The 23,374-nt window shown below is 40.2% G+C and overlaps 1 protein-coding gene across 1 annotated transcript in view; it reads left to right on the forward strand.

Annotated features, from left to right (window-relative positions):
- Positions 1-1,502: 1,502 nt before the first annotated feature.
- The window catches only part of PAPSS2 (3'-phosphoadenosine 5'-phosphosulfate synthase 2), a 79,913-nt gene continuing 58,041 nt past the window's right edge, over positions 1,503-23,374 (forward strand). Inside the window, exon 1 of the mRNA XM_087432214.1 lies at positions 1,503-1,758. Within this exon, the coding sequence (XP_087288340.1) occupies positions 1,732-1,758 (27 nt within the window). The 5' untranslated portion in view covers positions 1,503-1,731. The remainder of the gene's footprint in view (positions 1,759-23,374) is intronic.

Below are 23,374 nucleotides of genomic sequence, written 5' to 3' on the forward strand. Positions count from 1 at the left end.
TTACTATTGACACTTCACATAAATTCAGAATGTGCTAGTTTGTGTGCAGAACAGAAACTCAAACCCAGTGTTTGCCCCCTAGCTGCTCACAGTTGGAGGGAGTGGTGGCACTTTATTCAAAATGAGTAAGAAAATAAATACACTGACATTCCAAACTGTACAAACAAGCAGGCTGCCTTTTAAGGTTTTTGACTCCTGACATATTTTTCTTTCCCACCTTCCCATGGAGAAGGGCAGTCACTGAATACTCAGATCTTTATAGGTGTCTGTCTGGAAAGCTGGCAGTCTTCCAGAAATACAATTAGGTATGAAAGAAAAGTTCCATCCCTCACCTCCTTAGGATGTAACTTTTCTAGCCCTTTCACAGAAGGACGACCCAAGTTGGTATGAGCAGGGCAGCCCTGGTGTGTCTGCATGGTTCTTTAGCCTGCACTGTCCTATTGATCTGTTTGTGCCATTATGCAAGGAGTTAAGGTACAAAGTGGTGTGAGACCCAGTAACTGTCCTCAAGGTGCTTGTCACTAACCATAGTTTCTCTCCTCTGCTTGTCCCAGACATTGGGTTCTTTAAGAAAGTTGCCTCATGCTGTACTCCGATAAAACCTTGGAGCCCTAGGGTCTAGGCCATAAATCATCTGAACTTGGGCCTCCTGTTTTCTTTCTCCACAGCGCCAATCCTAGTTACTGAACACACGGAAGCATTATGGGAGTAGTTTGGGGGATGGACTGAAACAAGTCGCTGGGCCACCACAGGTCATTTTCTGGGGCTGCCCTTGCTTAAGTGACTGTGCGAGGAGGAGCAGTGCCTCAGCTGGCCCATCTGTAACATGAGGAAAACATCGTGAGCTCCAAAGGAGTGAACGCGTGCACCCCCCTGAGCACCATGCCTGGTGCATCAAGCGCAGGCAAGCAGTGCGCCTCGTGATTTTATATGATGACTCTGGTGTAGAAAGCCTGTCCTACGGAGGCTGACAGCCTGGGTTTGAATCCCCCTCTTGGAATATAACCTTGAGACTTGAGAAAGTCTGAAAGCCTCCATTGCTACATTGGTAAAATGGGGAGAAAGTAGGACTTGATGCCTGGGGCAGGGGACGCGTGAGGCTTAAGGCGAGCTCAGCAGAGTGCAGAGTGAGGATCAATAAATGTTAACTAGCCATCGCTACTATTACTGCAAATGAAGACGAGCTGGGCGTCGGTGCCCGCTGCGGATCCTGCCAACAAGCCTGGCGGTTTCAAGCATCCTTGCCCTTACCCAAGTTAGCTCTTAGGTCCCAGAGGCAGGAAGGCTTCCTTGAAGAGGCGCTGGGGTGGGGTGGGAAGAAGGGGACGTTCTGGGCCCGCTGGGAGTGGAAAGGGCGAGGGCGAACTTGACCCGGGGCTGCGCGCGGGGCAGGCCAGTCTGCCCCTCAGGCCGCAAGGTCCTGCCTCCGACCTGGGCTGACGGAGCAGCGGGGAGCCGCGCCGGGGACGCCGCCCAGGCGGCCGGGTCCCCGGGGCTGGGCGCTGCTGGCGGAGCCGACGGGGCGGAGAGGAGCGCGGCGGGAGGAGGAGTAGGAGGAGGGGGCTGGTCAAGGGAAGTGCGACGTGTCTGCGGAGCCTTTTTATACCTCCTTCCCCGGAGTTCGGCAGCAGGCGCTGCCGCCGCCACCGCCATCCGTGCGTCCTAGCGCCTCTGCTCCCAGGAGCCGGGCTCCGAGTTCCAGCTCGCCGGGTAGAGCCGCAGCCAGCCAGTATGTCGGGGGTCAAGAAGCAGAAGACGGTAGGCTTCGAGTCGCCTGCCTTCCTCCTCCCCTCCAACTGTGCGGCGCCCACCCCGCCGGGACACTTGGATCCCACCCTTCCCGGGAGGAGGCGAGCAGCCGCGGCGCGGAGGCTCGGGCGCCGGGAGGAGGAGGAGGAGAAGAGGGAGGACGAGGAGGGTGTGGAGGAGGGAAAGCAGGAGGGCGAGGCTCGGCCGGGATTCCCGGGGCAGCCCTCTCCTGGCAGTCCCTCTCCACCCCGCGCCTCTGGGAACCTGCGCTCCTGGTAGTCGTCACGCTCGGGTTAGACCTCCCGAGCTTGCAAGTGGGTCCCGATAAAGAGAAAGGACCAGAGACAGGAAATTTCCTTTCTTCCCCAAGAGCTTTTCCAGACCCGCCTTTTCTTCTGTATGATCTCCGCGTAGGTCCAGCGGGTGGTGGGTTGAGCTGACTCCGGATCTGCCAGGTCTGGTCGCTGGGCACACGTCAGCGACAGTCATTGGGGTTTTATCCGTGGAACCTCCTTGGAGTGGACTTTAATGACAGACGTTCATAGAGGAAACTGCAATTATCTAGACTTACTGGAGGAAATTGCATTTCTACACTGGCAGGATTTAACCTTCTAGGTTAATTCAGCTCCTTATTGGCATCGGGTGGCACTTCAAGTTCAGTCCTGGGGGACTCCTCTGCTTGGTGGAGTAGGGTGAGGGGACTGTTTTGAGAAGGCTCAGTTTCATCCAGAATTAATCTGGGCCATCCCCTTTATGGAAACAGAGGGCTTGCCAAAGAGAAAAGTTCCTTTCCTCAGCAATAAGCACTCCTATAAATCTTGCATCCTTAAAAATGGCAGCAGTAATCATAGACTCTTAGAGTTGGAAGGCGCTTTGTAGGAAGCATTTGGGCCACACCAGAGGTGGTCTACGAGCCTTAAGAGCCCAACCTGCAGTCTGACTGCTGAGCACTCATCTTTAATACTACACTGCAAGCCTCAGAAGACTGTGGTGGTTACTGAATCCTGTGACCTCTCTCAAATAGTTAGACTTGTGCTTGGCACATAGTGAACAAACATTTATTGAGCACCTATTATTAGTAGTAATGTATTAGTAATGTAATGTATTTGTAGTGTATAATAGTATTATCACTTATATACTATTATATAATTTTTATCACTGAAATATCTTTGAAGTGTATTTGTGGTGAGCAGGGGGAGAGAGGAGAAAAACAAGAGTTGGGAAGGAGAGTGGAGGGATCATGCAGGGGCTAGAATTGTGGGCTTGAGCGCAAGGGAAAGGGAGTGGAGGCTCTGGGGTTTCAGGGGACCACACTGGACCAGCAGGAGTAAGGCAACATCAATTTGAAAAGGGAGAATGGTCGGAGTCCAGCTGCCTTTTATAGGAGTGATTTTAAAGTGGGAGACTCTCAGTATTGTAATATGTTTTAAAATATGGTCAAGTAAAAATCACTTGTGTTTTGTTCCTATTTAATTTAATTTCACTAAAATTCTAAATGGTATCTTCTAAATGACAAGCTGCTGTGGCACTTAGTAGCTTTTTGTATCAGCGGAGTTTTAATTCTTTTTCCCTGCTTGCATCAAGAATTCCTTCCCAGTTGTGATGCGGGGCTTTTTCAAGCATTAGTAATAAAGGGGCAGGTGGTCTTTCCCCTTCATGCCTCTAGCCAGCAAGAGCCCGTGAAGTGGAGGGTTTGAGAACAGGGGCTTTACAAACCGATCGTGGGAACCGCACAGTCAGTTCTGAGAGAGTGAGAAATTGGAGGGCCGGAGGGTTTGTTTGGTTTTTGTATTCATATATTGTGAACCTTCTGTTTTTGTTTGGGGGGGGTGTGTGTTGTGTATAGGATTAAATTAACACCTGAAACAGCTAACAGGACTTCTGAACTTTTATTTAGCCAACACAGTTATAATCCAGGCACCAGCACAAGTTCCCAAAAGGGCCAGGTAGATACCGTTGGGTAAAGCGAGCCAGCTGTAAATGCAGATGAAATCTCTCAAGCTTTAAATGTTAACTCAAAATGTATTTTGAAACCTTGCAGGCCAAAACAAAATCTGTCCACGTGTGTGACCTCTGAACTAATCAATTATTTGAGAAGTGAGTCTTGCTAATCTAGGAAGCTCTCCTAGGAGTGTGGTTGGGCTGGCCTTTTCCGGGACCCCCGGGAATCATCACATTATTTTCTGCATTGTCAACAGAGACAGTGGTTCACACCGCAGTTACTGCAGTAACTTCACATCTTTGCTGAGCCCTACTGTGTGCCAGGCGGTCTACTGGGGTGAATACATCTTTCCCAGGATTTTTTGCCACACCTTCTGGATGAATATAGCCTTTCAGTTCAGACCACTCTAAGAAGAGTACATAGTTTTGGTTTAAATGAGAGAATGTAGGATGATTTTCTCACAAGCTTGAGAAAAAAATGAAATGTTCTTTTATAAGAGAAGGTAGCACATTCCTTCTGTGCTAGGCCTCCTTACCATGGAAACCTGACAGCTATGTGTCACATCCCGCCCTCCCACCCTTGACTTACCTCCGACCCTGGCCACCCTTCAACTACCCTGACACACACACACAGATACCTGGGAGAAGGAAAAGGGCAGATTGCCTCAGGGGACTGGAAAGAAAGGCAAAGGCCTGGTCCTTTCTTCTTGGATCGTTTCCTGGATTAGCATTTTTCAAGGCCCACAGACAACGTTATTATGTCCCGGAGACAGCCAGTCTAAAACAGTCAACTGAGATATTCAATATTTTCCAAAGGATCAAACAAACCAATGGTTGGGAAGGAGCGAAAGGGTATTGAAAACTTAAAGCCCTCCATAAACATAAGAGATTATCTACCTCTTTATTATTTAAAAATTCTAGGGGGCCAGCCCGGTGGCATAGTGCTTCCGTTTGCGCACTCTGCTTCGGCAGCCCGGGGTTCACAGGTTCGGATCCGGGCACAGACCTACTCACGGTTTATCAAGCCATGCTGTGGCAGGCATCCCACATATAAAGTAGAGGAAGATGGGCATGGATGTTAGCCCAGGGCCAATCTTCCTCAGCAAAAAGAAGAGGATTGGCAACAGATGTTAGCTCAGGGCTAATCTTCCTCACCAAAAAAAAAAAAAAATTCTGTACGTTATTTTCCTGGAAGTAACTACTTTTAAAACTATTTGAAGATGTTGCCTAAGGCAAGACATGAATTTCCAAATAAGAAACCATCGGAAGGAAGGAGAAACAAGCACTTCCCAGAGGCCAGGCCCTCAGACACACTGTATTTCATTTTATTCCCACGGCAGCCTTCACCCCAGAAAACTGAGCCTCATCTCTAGGGGAGGAGAAATGCCAGGGGCAGAACAGGATTTGAATTCAGGTCTGTATAACTTTGAGCTCATGCTTTTGCTCCCTCTATATCTCTGCTTCAGGATGTACCCTCTCTGGCCCATAGTTTCCTCATCTGTAAAATGGGCGTAATAATGACTTACCCCTTACAATTGTTGTGAGGAGTAAATAACTCCTAAAAAGTGTCTCGCACAGTTCCAGGTCCAGAGTAAGTCCCCTATACGCAGTCGCTATTATTACACCACACTGTCACGATTTGGCAAGCAAGGAGAAAAGAGCTAGCACAGGTCATACCGTTCTGAAGGTTCAGTAAATGACAACCACCAGAATATTTAATAAGAGCAAACAAATGCATAAGTATAGAGCTGACAACTTGAATCCTTATTGTGTAAAGCTGGATAGAAGACAAAGGTTGGTAATTGGTGTGGACACACCAGAGTAACCCAAATATCAGTAAGATTTTAAGAACTTTGGCCAGAAAAGGCAATCCATATGTAAGTCAATATTGGACTAACTCCTCCACCCTTCCTGTGCCTTCAGCTGTTTCCAGATCTGCCTTAAAATTAATGTTGTCTGGGGGTCAGCCCCGTGGCCTACTGGTTAAGTTTGGCACACTCTGCTTCAGCAGCCTGTGTTCAGTTCCCAGGCACGGACCTACACCACTTGTTAGTGGCTATGCTGTGGTGGCGACCCACATTCAAAATAGAGGAAGATTGGCACAGATGTTAGCTCAGAGCAAATATTCCTCAGCAAAAAAAAAAAATTAATGTTGACCTAGTTCGTGCTATTATTCCAAGATCATCTGTTTGAACATTTACAATTAAAGATAAATGTTAACTCTGAGTTTTACATCTCCGAGATAATCTATGTCTTTCATCACGTTTCTGTTAATGCTCGTGGCTCTGTGGTTTGCTTAGGGGATTAGGCTTAACTCGAACATGGAACTTTCAGGGAATGAGAGTCTGGGAAAGGAATCAACGATGTCAATCTCAGTCCTAGGAGATTACTATTTATTTCAAAATCTATCACTAAAAATAGTAATGGGCACTCATTAGTCCTTGTGTTTGCAAGTCTTAGGAAAATACAGAAAGTAAAGGTAAAGAAACATAATGGTAGTTCAACTAACCTCTCATCATCCCCTGAGTGATTTGTTCATATGACAGCTAAAACGGCATGTGTTTCCTGCAACCTGGCATAGAGCCTGGCACTTAGTAGGTGCTCAATAAATATTGTTGCATAAATGGCTGCAGAATTCATTAGAGAATGAATTTGTTTTTAGGATCTATATTTTTCTTAGATTTCCTCCTCTCCCCTCTTATCTGTCTGTTTTTGTGTGCTCACTTATTTTTGCCTGGGTATTTGTCATGACCACTAAAAAATTACTTGTAGGATTTCTTTGAAGCTTAGGATGAATGGCCTTTTTTTTTCAGAGGATTTGCTTTTGTTTCTGCCAGGTGCGTGGTGGCACTACTAGTCTGAGACCACTTTAACTTAAATTTACCTCTTAAAGTTTTTTAGACCACCCAGGTGATGTGAATTTGAGTTGCAGGTTTGCACACAATGGCCAGTTTGTGAATACAGCTTCTCAGGGACCCCACCCCCCTTACATGTACTTTCAATGCCAAGACAGCTGTCCTTGTAGTCTTGGGTAGGAGGTGGGTTTATTCTGGTTCACTCTTATTTTGAGGTGTGACTCTTAGGAGCCTGAGCTTAATATAAGGAGGTCCTTTTTATTTTCCCCACTTGGGTGGGTTCTGGCTTTGATTTCTGTTTCACCTCCTCTGTGAGGCTGTCAAAATCAGTTCACATCTGCCCCCATCAGGATAAAGTGTCTCCCTGCTTACCTCTTGGTCTCCTGCTTTCCTGCAGATTTTGGTCTGGCAGTTTCTTACTATCTTGTCAGCTATTTGATGTTTTAATTAGATTATTTTACATTATAACCAGCATTTTTTATTAATCTCTGCCTCTTCTCAATTCCTAGGTACCGTTACCGTGTCATATCATACCTTTACCTTACCATATCTGTATCATTCTTATAAAGGGAGCACTTTATGAACAAGTAAACTTAAGTCAGATCGCTAGTCAGAAATATTTAATTTAACCCTTTTTCCCTACAAAGTGCTAAGGCCTGGGGTAGGGGGTGCTCACCTTGTCTTGGTGGCCTCTGTCTGTGCAGGCATCTTTAGAGATGAGCGTTGTCCTGCCTCATCCTCAGTGTTGGTCCAGTTCAAGCGAATTCCGTCTGCAAGTCCCCTTCAGTTTCAACATCTCTCCTTGCCTCTTCTGTGCTCTCCTTGGGTACCCTGAGGTCACTGTGCTGTTCCAGCACAACTCTGGGGGAAACTCAGTGAGGCTGGCTAAGATCCTTGACACTTCCCCACTACTCCCAGGAGTGTGGAAACTGGGCTCCTGCTCTGATGTGACCATCCTGGGACTTTGAGGAGCTCTAGGGGTTGCTTGAATCTTTCCAGGCCTCCTCTCTTCTGGGGTCTGTCTGGGATAAGAAGCACACCCAGTGCCCCCTGCTTTCAGAGCCCCCAAAGCTATTTGTCCCCTCTCTCCCGAAGCCCAGCACCAGGAACAGGCAACCACTCCTTTTCAGACTCACACTGTCATCTAAGCTCCCTTTGCTTCTAATAAAGATTAAATAAAGCTTTTCAGAAAGGTTAATTGGTTAATCATTAACACTGGATTTGTTACAAATTTGGTTTTCATGTTCCTCTTTTCTGCCTTTTTGATCACCAAATATTTTTCCAATTTAGAATAAATTGGTGCACAAGATGGAAATATTTTTTCTCTCTGCGAGAGAGCCACCGTATTAAAACTTGCACTATAACTTGCTTCTGATAACACATAGCATATAAAATGACTTCCATCAGTTGGTTGGTGTGACTTCCTTTAAAATCTTATCAGCAACTGTTTCTGCATTTCAAATTTACTCATGAAGTTGATTTTGCTATAATTGGTATTGTGGAAACATGACTGCCACATAAACATGACAAGCTCAATCTGTGAGTACCAAAAACTAACTTTTGGCAATAAAAGTATGTAGCCTGTGACCTGTTATCAAGGTTTTCTAAACCTTTGAAAATATATAAATGTGACATAAATATATTATATGAAAAGCTACATCATTAAAGATGATCATTTCTATGCTAGGTTAATATTTGCTTTAAATATCTAGTTAACATCTGCTTTATATGTTTTATTATAAAAATATTAATTTTGGGTGCCGGCCCAGTGGCATAGTGGTTGGGTTCGCACACTCCGCTTTGGCAGCCCAGGGTTCACAGTTTCAGATCCCGGGTGTGGACCTACACACCACTCATCAAGCCATGCTGTGGTGGCATCTCACAAACAAAATAGAGGAATATTGGCCCAGATGTTAGCTCAAAGCTAATCTTCCTCACCAAAAAAAAAAAAAAATATATATATATATTAATTTTTATCCACTAAACATCTACATCCAGTCTAATAATACAATTACTTTTTTTTCTTTTTAATTTATGCAGGTATGTGCTTTATAAATCATTTGCAGACTTTACTTAGTGACTTAAACCACCTACAATAAGGTCTGAGATTTATCCCCATTACCTCATTCATCTATACCTTTCCCCAATCATTATTATTTATGGATAATTCATGCCTTCCCACTTTCTAGGAAAATAGACAACTCAAGACATTGGTGATGATTTTTTATTTTTGTAATTTTCCTACTGTTAAAAGCCAGCACTAACTTTTTGGTCCTCCGCTTGTGGTCCTGTTATATATTGTTTTGTTTTCCTTAAAGTGTCTAAAATCCTTTCCCTTTTTAGTTCCTGTCAAATCCTCACTTATGTATTTGTTCACTTCATTCACTAAACAAATATTTATTGAATGATCCAACCAGGAACTCTGCCTGCCATAATTAACTATAGCTACTGAAGCCTTATATTCTATAATTATAGTTTTTTAGCCCATTCAAACTCTGTTTTTAAGTCTATTCTAAACATAGCATTTACTTTTTCTAATTGCAACACCCCACCCACAACCTTTATATTCTTTCAACCTTCCACCCAGTCAGTGTTACAGAGTGGCCTTGGGCCAAAATCAATAAAATTCTCAACTGACTTTTCATATATTTTTAAAATTCCTTTTCTACTGAGTTAAAATTTTAAATTATTTGCTTTTTATTCAGGTTGTTCCTACTTTAAAAATGTAACCCTAGCATTTTACTTCTGGAAGGAAAATTCAGAGTTCGTCTTCAAGCCCTTTATATTACAGTTGATTCACAGCATTTAAGAGCTTCCTGGCCGGCTGTTGGTGATACTATCCCTAAGCTGGAACTCTGATCACCTAACTGCATGCCTAGCACTTTTCTCTTTATCACATGCTCTTTGAAGGAGGCCCTACCCGTTTTCTACAGCTTTGCTTTTTCTTTTATTTGCTGGGAAATATTTTCCATAAGTTAAAAAAACAAAATGCTCCCAAGTTGGTTATCAGTGAGTCACAGCTACACCCTGATTTAGCCTTAGCATTTTGTTTTGACATTCTGGAGATAGAAAATACAGACCAAAGAGCAGTCTTTGAAAAATGTAACTTTACCATTTTGAAATATTTTTGATTGGCCAACCTGTTTCTCTTTAGAAAATTCAGCCCACTCCCCTAACCTCATTCACTTTTCCTTAAGCCTTCTCAAACGATTTATTCATTTTATCAAAAAAAAAAAAGATGCCAATGATTACACTGTGTGCAACACGGATAAAACTATATTAGGCAAAGTGTGGGCCAAGTTCAGTTATACACTAAAGCCTCAGTTTTTGTTGTAGGTCTCAGAATTTCCCGTTTTATCTCTAAATCCATCCACTTCCATTGTTTCCTAAGTTTGTTAAGTACCACGAAGTCGATTACAATAATTGTATGGTCCTGCCTATATCTACCTAAATGGCTGAGTCCCAATAGAGAGTCTTTTCTTGAATTATATGAGTAAATACAGCTCATACATAATTATATGAGTAATTATATGAGTAATTACAATGTTTTGAGGAAAAATTTTTGCATACATTCATTGTGCTTAAATTAGCCATATGAATAAGAAGAGATCTAATAAAACCTAGACATTAAAATTTCAACTGTGGAATTTGCATATTTATCAGGAGTTGTAATTTTTAGAGCATGTTTTGTTAGAAAGTTCCTACTCTGTCCTGACTTCTTTATCGCCAGCATTGAGCAATTCTTATGTGGCTGGCACTGTTCCAGGGGTTTCCTGTGCATTAACTCATTGAGTCCTCACCATCTCATGAAGCAAGTTTGTGAACAAATAGTCAGAAGGGAACTCGTTTAACTGACGTAAGTCTTTAGAGCGCTACCCTTAGGAGAAGCTAAAATCTTGTTAGTTCCTCTGTGGTTAATAAGTTGTTTATCTCATGGAAGGAATGAGATTTAACACCAAGTAGCCAAACACAGCTGGATTAGGTAACAGTAGTGTATTACTGCTCTATTTGTAAAATATTTTGGCAGCTGCCTACTGTTAATATCTCAAGATAATTATAATGAATTCTATTTAGAGATATTCTCCAGCACTTTTTAAAGACTAAATGGCATCCACTAGCAAATGCATGTTACCCTCGCTGTCACACAGATTTCTTTCCTTATGGTGATGTAAAGTGAATAATTGGAAAATAAATTTTCTTTGTTCTCAGACTCAACAAGTATGGGCAGTAGTTTTTATTGCTTAGCCTTACCACTATGTCAGTATTCAGCAAACATGAACAGAATGATTTGTTTCCACTAAAGCTGCTAATACTTGAGCCAAGTTGTAACTGTGATTTGTAGATGATAAAAGGAAACCAGGCCACCAACGTATTTTTCACACAATAAAAATTTGATCCAACTGGAGGTCAAGGCTTAAGGATGTTAGCAACCAGATAATGCTTCTTTTTCACTGGGGACCAATGAGGAGTGCCTAGAAATTGGGAGATTGTAAAAGGCACCTTACCTGACGTTTGGAAGAAACGTTTTGGGGAGTTGTCTCATTCTACCATTCTAGGTCAGGAAAGTCCAGGTTTTCAGCACTCCTGGGTCATAGTCTCAGTTATAGGCACTAGAAAAGCCTGGATTCTGATTCTGAGGAGACCATTTTATGAGAGGCTGGAGTCCATGCTCATGTGGAGGAGAGTGGCATTGGCTGGGTGTAACTGTAGGGTTGAGATGGAACTCTTTCCTGGAGAGGCATTACATTATTTAAATGAAGAGAGTAGTGGTGAGAGTATAGAAATTAAATCACAGAATCCATGCCTTCACAGTGTGAGACACCTTGGATACAAAATTCTGTCAAAAGGTTGTATCTCTGCACAGTAGCCACATTTAGTGAATGGAAAAATCTGAGTCATCATAAATATCTGGTTTCTTCCATTTTCTTCTCAGTGTTGAGGCTGTGATTTAATAAGCCTCTTAAACATCACACTATGGGGATTAATTCTTAATGGTATTATGTCTCCCTCAGGGTTCAGGAAGGTACCTTGTTGACCCAACTGGGTGCTTCTTTTAGGTTCCTGGACCCAATTCCAACGTGTGTGTGTGTAGGCTTCCCCACACCAACAAGCAGTTCTCGGATGCCAGCAGAGTGTCCAAGAATTCAACTGAATTCTGACACTATCTACCCAGAGATAGAATCAGATTCCAGAGGTAAAGGGCTCAGTCTGGCAAGACTGCCCTCCACTTCAGAGCCAATGGCCTCTGGTTTGATTAATTTGTTAAAATAGCTCACAGAACTCGAGAGAACCCATTTACTCAGTAGATTATTGATTTATATCTTTAAATATAAGGATATTAAAGGATACGGATAAACAGCCGGATGAAGAGATACATAGGGTGAGGTCCTGAACAAAGGAGCTTCTGTTCTCTTGAGCTTGGGGCCAGATTCCACCTCAAGCCCCCCTCCTCTCCCCGGAAGTCAGGGGTGGGTCTGAAAAGCTCCAATCCTTTGATCATATGGCTGGTTCTCCTGGCAACCAGCCCTCACCATTGGGTGGGGTCCACAGTCACCTTCACTAATGTAAACAAGACTTCCATTTCATTTTTATGGCCCTGAACCGTTTTCAGAAACTGAGGACCAGAGACCAAATATTGTAACAAAAGATGCTCCCTTTGCACTTATCGTTCAGGAAATTCCAAAGGTTTTGGGAGCTGTGAGCCAAGATCTGTGGATGAAGACCAAATATGTCTGAGAAATATATATTGATCATCTGAATGACCAAATATATATATTTCTTATAAATCACAATATCACAATTCCCTAAATAAGGAAAGGAAAGAAGCCTTTATTCAGGGACTTGCCATACAGTATCTCATCTCATCCTCATGATAACCTATGAAGTAGTTGAGGTTCTTATCAACATTTTATAGTTGAGAACTGTGAGGCTTATTGAGGTTAAATAACTTGCCTGAGGATACACAACCGTAAGTAGCAGAGCTGGAAATGCGTACCTCCTACCCATGAATGCCACGTGTTCAATCATTCTTTTTTTCCTTCAGTTAAAAAACAGATGTAATGGATACTATGACTCTTATTATAAAGAAGCTTATTCTGATTATTTAAACATAGATTTTAATTTTGTTTTTGTGGACGCAGATTAATGCAGTGAAGAAACTAAAAAGATGACATGGTCACTTTGAAAGTGATTTTCCTTGAGGTTTTTTTGGAATGTTGTATAATTTTTAGAATATGTAGGTTTTAGCAAATGCTGTTAAAATGCAATATATGTTAGTTTGGATGAGGCTCTGTGGCTGGTTATAGAAACAGTAGTATTTGGAGTTGAACCCAACATTTCACCTTAATAATACAAAGCTTCAGTGTTCTAGTGGGTGAATGCATACACTCAAGAATAAGTGTCCTTAGAAATAATTGCAGTGACTTACATGTAACTCTAGACCTTGCCTTGTTCATTATGTGAGCTCTGCACAGTCGAGCATTCATGAGTTACAAGTTCCCAAAGCCCCACAAGCTACGGGCCTGTTCTCGGGATGTACTAGAGGTTTCACTGGCATTTCTACAGCTTAGCATAGAATTTAATCTTTCATGGTTCAAGGAGCCCGTGTCTTATACACAGCCTCATTACCAGAACCAATTGTGAAAGTATAAGAAAATACACAGAGGTAACAAATCATAGCCTACAGTGGGACACTTACAGGGCTAGCATTCAGAAGGGCGGCTAAGACCTGTGTTGAACAATAGAATCGTGTGGTTTAGAGCATCTTCTGAATGCACTTACATATTTATAGGAGACTCGATTTGATGTGTGGTTGTGTTTCCATGAGGTTAATTGCCACCTCCCTGAATTATAACAGGGTTCATCTGGGTGTGCATAATACCTTTCTTTCATCATGCTCGGCAAGGCTTATTCATAAATTCTTATTAATTGTCTTAGCAGCTCTCCAGAATAGGTAGTTATAAGTATTACAAATCATAGATGAGGACCTAAAATAAAGAGATGGGGTGAATTCCGTAGGGCCTTTTTGTGTGCCAATATAATAGAGACAACCCAGTTTGCCAAATTCAGTGGACTTGTACTTTGTTTTGTCTCAGAATAGACAGAAGCTCAGGGACATTTGAATGACATTCGAAATGAAGGGTTTCTTATTGGGATTGTACCAAGTTAATTGTATGCTGCGAAACATGATATGTTTTCATTTTCATTGGGAGCTCTAGCGCTGTAAATGCTACAACACCCGAATTAAGTGATTCAGCTGATTATACATATTTTTATATGCTTCTAAAAAACTGACATACGATCCTTGAAGTAGAGAAAGTTGTACATTCAAATTTTTATGCCTTTTTTTGTGTATATGTGTATGTTTATTTTAATGAGGAGACTGGGAACTAAACCATTTCTTTGTTGCTAATTCATCCTAGATTACCTTCTTATTTCCATGGAACATAGAGATTCTGAAGCCGTGTCTGTCCTCATGGTATTATCCTGGTTGTCTTTGTGTATAGTTGTGTATAAAATGTGGAAATAGTAATTACCTGAAAAAGTTGATATAGACAGAGGCTTGAGGAAAGAGAAGGATACAAGAGGCAAGGAGCTGTCTGGGGGAAACTTATGCTGTAGACCAGAAGTTAGGAAATTATGTCTTGTGGGCCAAATCCAGCCCCCTGCCTGTTTTGGTGTGGCCTATAAGCTAAGAATGGTTTTTAAATGATAAAAAAAAATCAAAGAAAGAATTATATTTCATGACATGTGAAAAGTATATGAAATTCAGATTTCAGTGTCTATAAATAAAGCTTATTTGAACCCAGTGATGCCATTGTCTGTGGGGGCTTTCATGGCAGAGATAAATATTTACAGTAGACTGTAAGGCCTGTAAAGCTGAAAATGTTTACTATCTGACCCTTTGAGAAAAGTCTGCCACCTCCTGCTGTTGAGAGTGGGGCCCGTGTTCAGTTCTGACTAACTTAGGTAAGTCACTCACATCTGAATTCAGAAAGCTGAGTACCTGGCTTTCCTTCATGAGCCCCCATTGAATCGTGTTTGGTGTATTGCTATTGTTTTAAGAAACTATTTTTAAAAAGGTTCTATGAAACTCATTGTTATGCCTCTTTTAATGATATTATTGAGGTTATTGTTCCTTAATTAGGACACATGATATTCTCTTTATAAAGATCCGTGGGAGGAATTTCTATCTGGTTTTAGTACCAGAAGCATTATACTTTTCTGAGGTTTGTTTTTTTTTGTTTTTTTTTTTTTTTGATATAAGCCTTTGGAAACTGAGTTCTGTGACTTCCAGGTTTTCCCCTTCAAGATGCCTGCCACAAAGCTCAGAAGCAAATTTGTGGCTCACTTTCCAGTTTTTGCACCAGCTTCTTGCTTGGTGCCTTTTCACTTTATGCCCCTATGTTGTTTTCTCTTTTCTTTTCTTTTTCTCATCTACTTCTGATTCATGAGGCTTTGCTATGCTTTCTTTGTCTTGTAAGTCACTGTACATTTTTTAGGAGCTATGCAGAAAATTTAAAAAAATTAAATTAAAAATAAGATGCATTTGAATTTTAGCTCCAGAAATTCACAGAGCTCTCCTTATGGTCCCTCCTCAGAGAGCTCTTCACCTTCTCCCTATTATTTTAAGACCGTCCAGGGCTCTATGTCTACAAGCCCTTACAGAAACCGGTTCATGAAATGCTCCTTGAGTGCTTTGTGGTCTAATGTTCTACCTTTACTGGAGGCTTATAAACAAACCCCTTCAAGATGGATAAAGACAGAGATCAGAGGTTCTTCATCTAGAGTTCAGAGAACTCAGGAGGATTGTGAACGTGGATGGGAAAATATTTTTTCGTATAACAGAAATTTATTACTTCCTTTCATGATGAACATAGACAATAAACCACAGTAGTATTAGCAGTAAGTTGTGATTGTGTCACCAACAGAAATCACAGATATTTTCATATCACATTATGTTGTTGTTTATGTCACAAAAACATCTGTGATCTTTATTACTACAAAAGTAAGGTAGTTATTATAGCCTTCTAAAGATCTAGCTAGATCTTATTGTTTAATATTTTGATGAAGCATATTTATTACTATGTTATAATTTTTAAAAACCATTTTGATAACTGTAATTAGTTTTTTTCTTTGCAGCTCTTTGTGTTTTGTTCTATACATTTAAAAACATTTTTCTGAGAAGGAGTCCATAGGCTACCAATGGGGTTCTCGACTCAAAAAAGGATCAGAAACCTCTGTGCATGGGTGCACCCCCGCAGGCACACACACACAATGTTTATATGCAGTTTCAGAGGGTTCACGGACCCCCCTACAAGGCCCATGTCTAATATCTCCAGTTGAAGAACTCATGCCCTATTGGCTAAAGTTCAACATAGAAGGCCACATGAGTTTTTATTTTGTTTTATTTTTTAAGGCCCCATTAAAATGAATCACTTATAGGAATCGATCCACAATGCCCTCTTTGTCATAGTATTGATTCTGGTAGTCATCATTAAGTATTATTGCTTTCTTCCATAAAACAAGGAGTGTATATATCCTCATAATATAATTCTCTTGGCTTTTGCCATATCATCTCTTGATGTTTTTCAGTAAGAAATTAAAAACCTACCACTTCACACTCTTTGATTTATAGTTTGTATTAAAAAGAGATTAGAGTCTTTGAATTTTCAGAGCTTGATGTGTATGTATTGCATAAATTTGGAAGTGGATACAAAGTTCAGATGCCACCAAATGTTAATGACATACTACCTTTCATGTTGTTCTATGCCTTGAATAATTTTGTTGTTGTTTTTATTAATCAAGCATATTTATTGTTCACATATAGGGAAGCCAAGGTTCATTTGAGAATATCATTTATGTGTTGTAAATCCCTGGTTAGGATTCTCTTTACACCTGCATGGGTTTTATGCTCTCTTGTGTTCCATTCATTATGCCAGTATTCTGAATACTTCCCTAATTTATTGAGATCTGAGTGGGACCTTAGAGATTATCTAATCTGGTGTTTCTCAGCCCTTCTATGCTTTGCAAAATATTGATGCCTGGACCCTGCTCCCAGAAAATCTGATTGAATTGGTTAGGTTCTTTAAAAGCTGGCTGGGAGGTTCCTTGGTTCAGCCTGGCTTGAGAACCGCAGCTTAGCCTAGTTCCTTTACTGTACAAATGTGGAGCATTTGACATGCTGAGGGCCACTAGCTAGCTAGTAACAGATGGGTTTTCTCTACTTCAGAATGCTATTTTCCCTTTTCAGATTTTTTTCAAAAACATTAGGCTGTTTACCAGCTAATGCAGACTTCTGTGATTGCTGCATTTCTCATGGAGTATTTAAAATTAAATATTCCAGCTGGAATATGTAAAAGCTTACCATCCTTGTCTTGTTTTGCCATTACCTAATGAGCAGACAGCTTTCTGGAAAAACCTGGAGACTATTCTTTCTTAGTCAGCTGTTCTTGGCCGTGGTGACTATCCCTGGAAATTTGCCCCATTCTCACATCAGAATTAAGAGAGTGGCTCGTTTTTTTAAACAGCTTGTAATTCTCGATAATATAAGTCTCCAGACCTCACTATTGAATGTGCTGTGTTCCAATGGGAATAAATCAACAAAGATTCCCTTGTCGCATTTGATGGACTTGAGTATTAAAGACCCACATTGGAAGAACCCTCAAAAAATGAGCACCTTGCCTTTGTGAGTTGTCAGTGTAGCTCTAGCATTTCTGGGAAAAATATATATAAGGACCTCACAGGCAGAAATGCTGTCCATTTATGTATTTCATACCTATCACTTAAAATTACTTAGAATGAATCAGATTAATTTATAATCTTTGTGCCTTTTCCACCCAAGCTAATAGATTTCTTGCCTTGCTTTATCTGATCATTGGTTTTGATCAACTTGATTTATCTCATTAGGTTCAAAAAATTAATAATACCTTAAATAAATAAAAAGCATTTATCTTCACAGAGATTATTCACTATGAATGCAATAAATAAAAGAAAAAGCAGACATTTGATGCAGATATTTAGGCTTAAAAAGATTAGATGGGTCAAGCTTAAATTCTTAAAACAATTCTTAAGGGCAGGTTTTCTGATTTACAGAAATCAGAAATGTTTTCTTTAGGACCGCAGCTTTCTTTTACTTTCTTTTTCCTTCTCTCTTATTTTGAAGTGAATTTGGTTACAATTATTTTGAAAACTATGTACCTGTATATATTAAATCTAAAAGAAATTAAAATTTTTCCTTATTGTGTATCTCTTGACTGTCATTTTCCAAGGCAATATAGTTTTGAAATTTTGTAGAGTAGAATCCCTTTATCAAGTTACTACTGGAGAGCTATCCACTATTTCTTTATAGGATAACAACATTAACTATGTAAGATTTATATTACATGCATGCATGTGGATTGTACTTTGAACCACTCCATATCCAAGGCCATATCTAGGTGTGTACCTGCCAAAGTGTGGAGGTTAAAAATATGTGATCACAGAGTTGAGAAAACAATCTTTTTTTAAAGCTATGCTTAGCCTGATGAATAGAGATAACCATTTTAATGTATATTTTAAGATGATTTTGAAAATAAAAGATTTGATGGAGCAAAGATTTAAGCATAAAAAAATAAAACCGTAAAACTACGGGAAGAAAATATGGATCTTTTATGATCTCAGAATCAGGAAGACGTTTCTAAGTGTGACACACAAACTCAGATACCACACACATACACAAAAAATACAGGTGAATATAAAAACACTTTTTAAATTGCATGCCAAAAAATTTTTTTTAATTAAAACAAAGTCAAAAGACCAGCAATATCCTGGGGGAAAATTTGTACCTCATAGCAGACATAGGGCTGCTTTCCAAAATATATAGAACTCCTACAAATCAATATTTAAAAATATCAGCAATCCAGTAGAAAAAATGTGGGGAAAGTATATGGAAGTTCACAAAAAAGGAAATATAAATGGCTCTTAAACATATGAAAAGATGCTCAATCTCATTCATTATAAGAAATTCAAATTACAAGTATGAGATTTAATTTTTCACCAGATTGGCATAGGTAAAACCTTAAGCTAACATGTTCTATTGGTAAGGGTGTGAGGGAACAAACCCTCTCATACATTGCTAGTGTGATGTACATCAGTACAATCTTCATAGAGATGTTTGGAAATATCTATCAAAATTAAAAATTAAAATGAACATATTGTTTGAGTTAGCAATTCAAATTCTAGAACTTTTTTCTGTAGAGATCTTGCAAATGGATAAGATGATGTATGTGTGAGGCTATTCTTGGCAGCATTTTGTAACAAAGGGTTGGAAACAAACTAAATATCAATCAATAGGAGGCTTGTTGTAGTACATAGTCTGTACTATTTTGTTATTATAATATATCCATAGTACAGACTAATTTGCAACAGTTAAAAAAGAACGAGAGACCCCCTATATACCAATACAGAAAGATCTCCAAGCATTTTGTTAAGTAAAAAACGGCATAGTGCAAAACAGTGTCTATAGCCTGGTAACATTTGGGAGAAAAAAGAAAAAAAGATATATATATTTATAAATGTATAGAATATTTCTGGAAAGACACATAGTAAACTAATAGTATTATTGCCTCCAGCAAAGAGGACTGAGTGACTGCTTAGGAGATTTACTATTCAAAAATAGAAAACTATATCTACCTATCTATCTATCTATCTATCTATCTATCTATCTATCTATCTGTCTATCTATCTGTCTAATGTATATATATAGTCAAGAACTATGAAGGGTCTGCGATTTTATCCCACTTGCAATCTAATAGTTAGCTTGCCATAGTTTTACAGATGGTGGGAGAAAACATGAAACTCCTGGGTCAAAGACATAGGAATTTATTACTCACAGCACAGCAAGCAGTATGAACATCAACATGTGTTTTGGTGTCTCTTGCCCCCATCTCCCATGGTGGGGTGGCATGGATGCATTTAGATGGATACCCACACAAGTAGTGAGTTGCATTACAGGAGAGGAACTGTAAGTGCAGGGAAGCTGAATCTTTTATAATGGGCAATAGGCAGGCTGGCCCCTTGCTCTGCAGGGAGACTTTTTCTCTGTCGTTCAAAGCTATTCACTATACAGACATCCTTGAAAAGATAGTCTGGAATAAATGGCAGTTAGCACCCAACTCAAAAGATTTGGAGAGACACAAGAGACCCGTGCAGAATTGTCTGATATTTATTTATTTGTAAATATGTGCATGCATATACATATATGAGGTTTGAAGGCTAATAGTAACTCCTGATACTTTGAGACTTTCAGATAACTTGTGTGGAGTGTGAACTCATTGGTCATTTGTCAGATTATTAGGCCTGGGTCTGGTGTCACCTAACTCTGCCTAGGTCAAGGGACACTGTGGCCACACACTCCACTCTTACACCTGGTCCACTATCTGCAAGGACAAGTTATTGGTCAGGAGGGACCCAACCGAGAATGAAAACATGAATGAATTAGCACAACTCATTCTCTACTACTGTATCAAACAACAGTAGTTGCCCCCTTGGGCACTTGTAGTGCTCTCAGATTTGAGAACTAGACCCATTATTTTCTTTAGCACTGGAGTAACCCTTCCTTTATTTGGCTTCATTTAGCTCGGTTTCACACTGAAATCAATTTTAGGCCTGTGCTTTGCAAGTATGAATTGAAAATGGGCGGGCAGTGGGGGCAGCTTTCTTGGCTTTGGCACCTGGATAGCAAAGTACCCCAGGAACAAGCTTTCATTCATCAACGGAACACACTGGATTTCTGTCTTACAGTTCTGGGTGGGCCAGAAGGAGTCACAGTGAGTCTATGGAGGCATGAATTAGCATCCTGTGAAAAAGGTGTTGACCCCCTCCTGAGTCACCTTGAATGCCCTCTTTTTTTGCAGTGGCAATGACCCACATTTTTAAACTTTTAATTTAAATATAAGATATACCTATAGAAAAATAAATAAATCTTAAGTATACTGCCCAATCAATTTTCATAAAGTGAACACACTTGTGTAACCAGCACCCAGATTAAGAAACAGAATACTATCTGGTTCCCAGAAGCCCCTTCCAGTCACTCACTCTGTCTCCCAAGGTAACCATCTGATTAGTCTTGCCTGGTTTTGAACTTTATTTAAATGGAATTGTACATTATATACTCTTCTGTGTATGGCTTCTTTTGCCCCCAAGTTATATTTGTGAGAGTCACGCATATTGTCCATATTGTTTGTGTGTAGTTGGAATTCGTTCATTCTCATTTCTGCATAGCAGTGATTCTCAAGTGGGGGTGATTTTGCCCCTCAGGGGACATTTGGCAATGTCTGGAGATGTCTTCTGGTTGTCACAACTTGGGGTTGGGGGAAGGCTGCTGCTAACCATCCTACAGTGCACATGACAGCCCCCTACAGCAAGGCCCAAAATGTCAATAGTGCCGAGGTTGGGAAACCCTGCTGTATAGTATTCCATCATGTGACTATACCACAATTTATTTACCTACATATTTCTTAGCGCCTTAACTTCAACATTCATGAGCATCACACAGCTCAGCCCTAGACTTTCAAGACCTTGAAAGTCTTGAAACCGTGCCTACCACAGTCTCCTCAAAATAAAGAAACTACCAAACAGAAGATGTTTTTACATTTAGGGTAAATATTAGAGTCAAAATGAATTATATATAGTCTTGGTCATAGAAAAAATTGTATATTTTGGAACTGCCACAAGAATTTGAAAAGATTCTGAATAAGAGAATGAATTGGACTAACTCAAGGTTTTCGTCAAAGAGTGAAGACATGAAAGACGGTTCTTAAGAACAGCTTTATTGAAGTATAATTTACATATCATAAAATTCACCAATTTAAATGTACTATTCAAAGATTCCTAGTAAATTACAGAGTTGTGGAACCATCACCACAATCTAATTTTAGAACATTCATCACACCAGCAAGATTCTTTCTGCCCATTTTCAGTCACTCCTATTCCTACCCTGATTCTCCAGAAACCAGCAGTTTATTTCCTGTCTCCAAATATTTTCCTTTTCTGAATGTTTCCCACAAATGATATCACAAAATACGTGGTCTTTTGTGTTTGGCTTCTTTCACTTAGCATAATGTTTTCAAGGTTCATCCATGTCATAGCAGGTATTATTACTTCATTATTTTTTGTGGCCAAATAGTATTCCATTATAAGGATATATCACATTTTGTTTATCCATTCACAAGTTGATGGACATTTGGGATGTTTCTAGTTTGGGGCTATTATGAAAAATGGACATGGAGGATTTCGAAGCACAGTTGGGTAAGTGGCTAATACAAATAGGCTTTTGAAGAAGGGACATGATTCTGCACCAGACAATCTATATCATTTTCAAGGATAATTTGAGCAATTAAAAAAATAGAATAAGAAGGGGAAAAGACTAGGGAATAGCACAAGGAGAATTAGACTTTACAGGGAAAGGAGACCTCTGACATTTACTCATACAGACCCCAGCAATTTTTTTGTGTGTGTGAGGAAGACTGGCCCTGAGCTAACATCTGTGCGCATCTTTCCTCTACTTTATGTGGGATGCCGCCACAGCATGGCCTGACAAGCGGTGCGTTGGTGCGCACCTGGGATCCGAACCCAGGCCACCAGCAGCGGAGTGCACGCACTTAACCACTATGCCATGGAGCCGGCCCCCCGACCCCAGCATTTTTGAAGGCATTTTATAACCAAGTAGGCTAAGCTATAGGGCAGCAAAGCTCGGCCTTAAAGGGAAGGATAATATATAATTGTTTGGTTGCACTAAGAGAAGTGATTAAAGATGCCTCATTTTAGTAATCTTATAATAAAATAAATCATAACTCAAAAGGACAGACCATTGCAAGAATGGATATGTATGGGACCAGCATATTCATTATTAAAGGATGGTGTAGAGAAAGGAACACTCAGGTTCAAGTCAGGGCTTATACCTCGTAGGGTTATGAAGATCACACACAAGAAGTAGCATGAAAGTATTTTTTAAGTAATAAAGCGTTCTATACAGATGTACGAGTTTACTGTATCTAAACAAAGTAGGGTCCCTGAGGCCACTCGTATGGAAATTGGACATTGAGAGCCAAAGGAGTTACCTAGAGGCAGAATTGCCTCCACAGGAGGTGAATATGTGCCAAACACCAATAGAATGGGGTGCCCCTAAAGTAGTGAACCCCTGACTCGACACCTGTCACCCTTCACTGAAGGTGTTCAAACAATGGGAACCTATTCTTTAGCCATATAGCATCATGTGCCTTCATGGGAAAGCTTTTCATTTTATTAGACCAGAATAATCATGCTGTAGGTGTGGGTGTGAGGCTTTGGGGAGAATGGAGAGGCTTAAAACACTTCACCATGACTGCTACTTTCTCTTTTCTTCTCCTTCTCCTCACTCCCTCCTCCAAGGGATAACATTTTATATATCTAAAAAAATTTTAACTAAACCTCTCTTTTGCAATAAAATAAACAAGATAAAGGACTTTTCACATTACAAAAAGATATAAGTGCCTTTTGGTGGTTCCGTCTCAAGGATTTGTTTGTATAGCATTACATATACAATATTATATACTCAATAGGGCAAAATGAAGCTGAACTGTTTAAAAAATTAAGATAAAGCAAATCTTCCATAATAATGAGTTTTTTTCTTCTCATTTTACTAGAAAGGAAGCTAAACTAGTATACGAGAAAGTCAGACGACATTGTTGGCAATCCTATTAGTGTTTCCCAAGCTTATGTGGCTGACGACCACTTTTTATTTTTTCACAGAAAACTGTAATGTCTCAAGGGACAATCTGAAGAACATAGTTTATGAAATGTTGATACAG

The sequence above is a fragment of the Ceratotherium simum genome, chromosome 6 (assembly GCF_057802395.1).
Source record: "Ceratotherium simum simum isolate JZ-2026a chromosome 6, ASM5780239v1, whole genome shotgun sequence".
In the NCBI taxonomy this organism is placed as follows: Eukaryota; Metazoa; Chordata; class Mammalia; order Perissodactyla; family Rhinocerotidae; genus Ceratotherium; species Ceratotherium simum.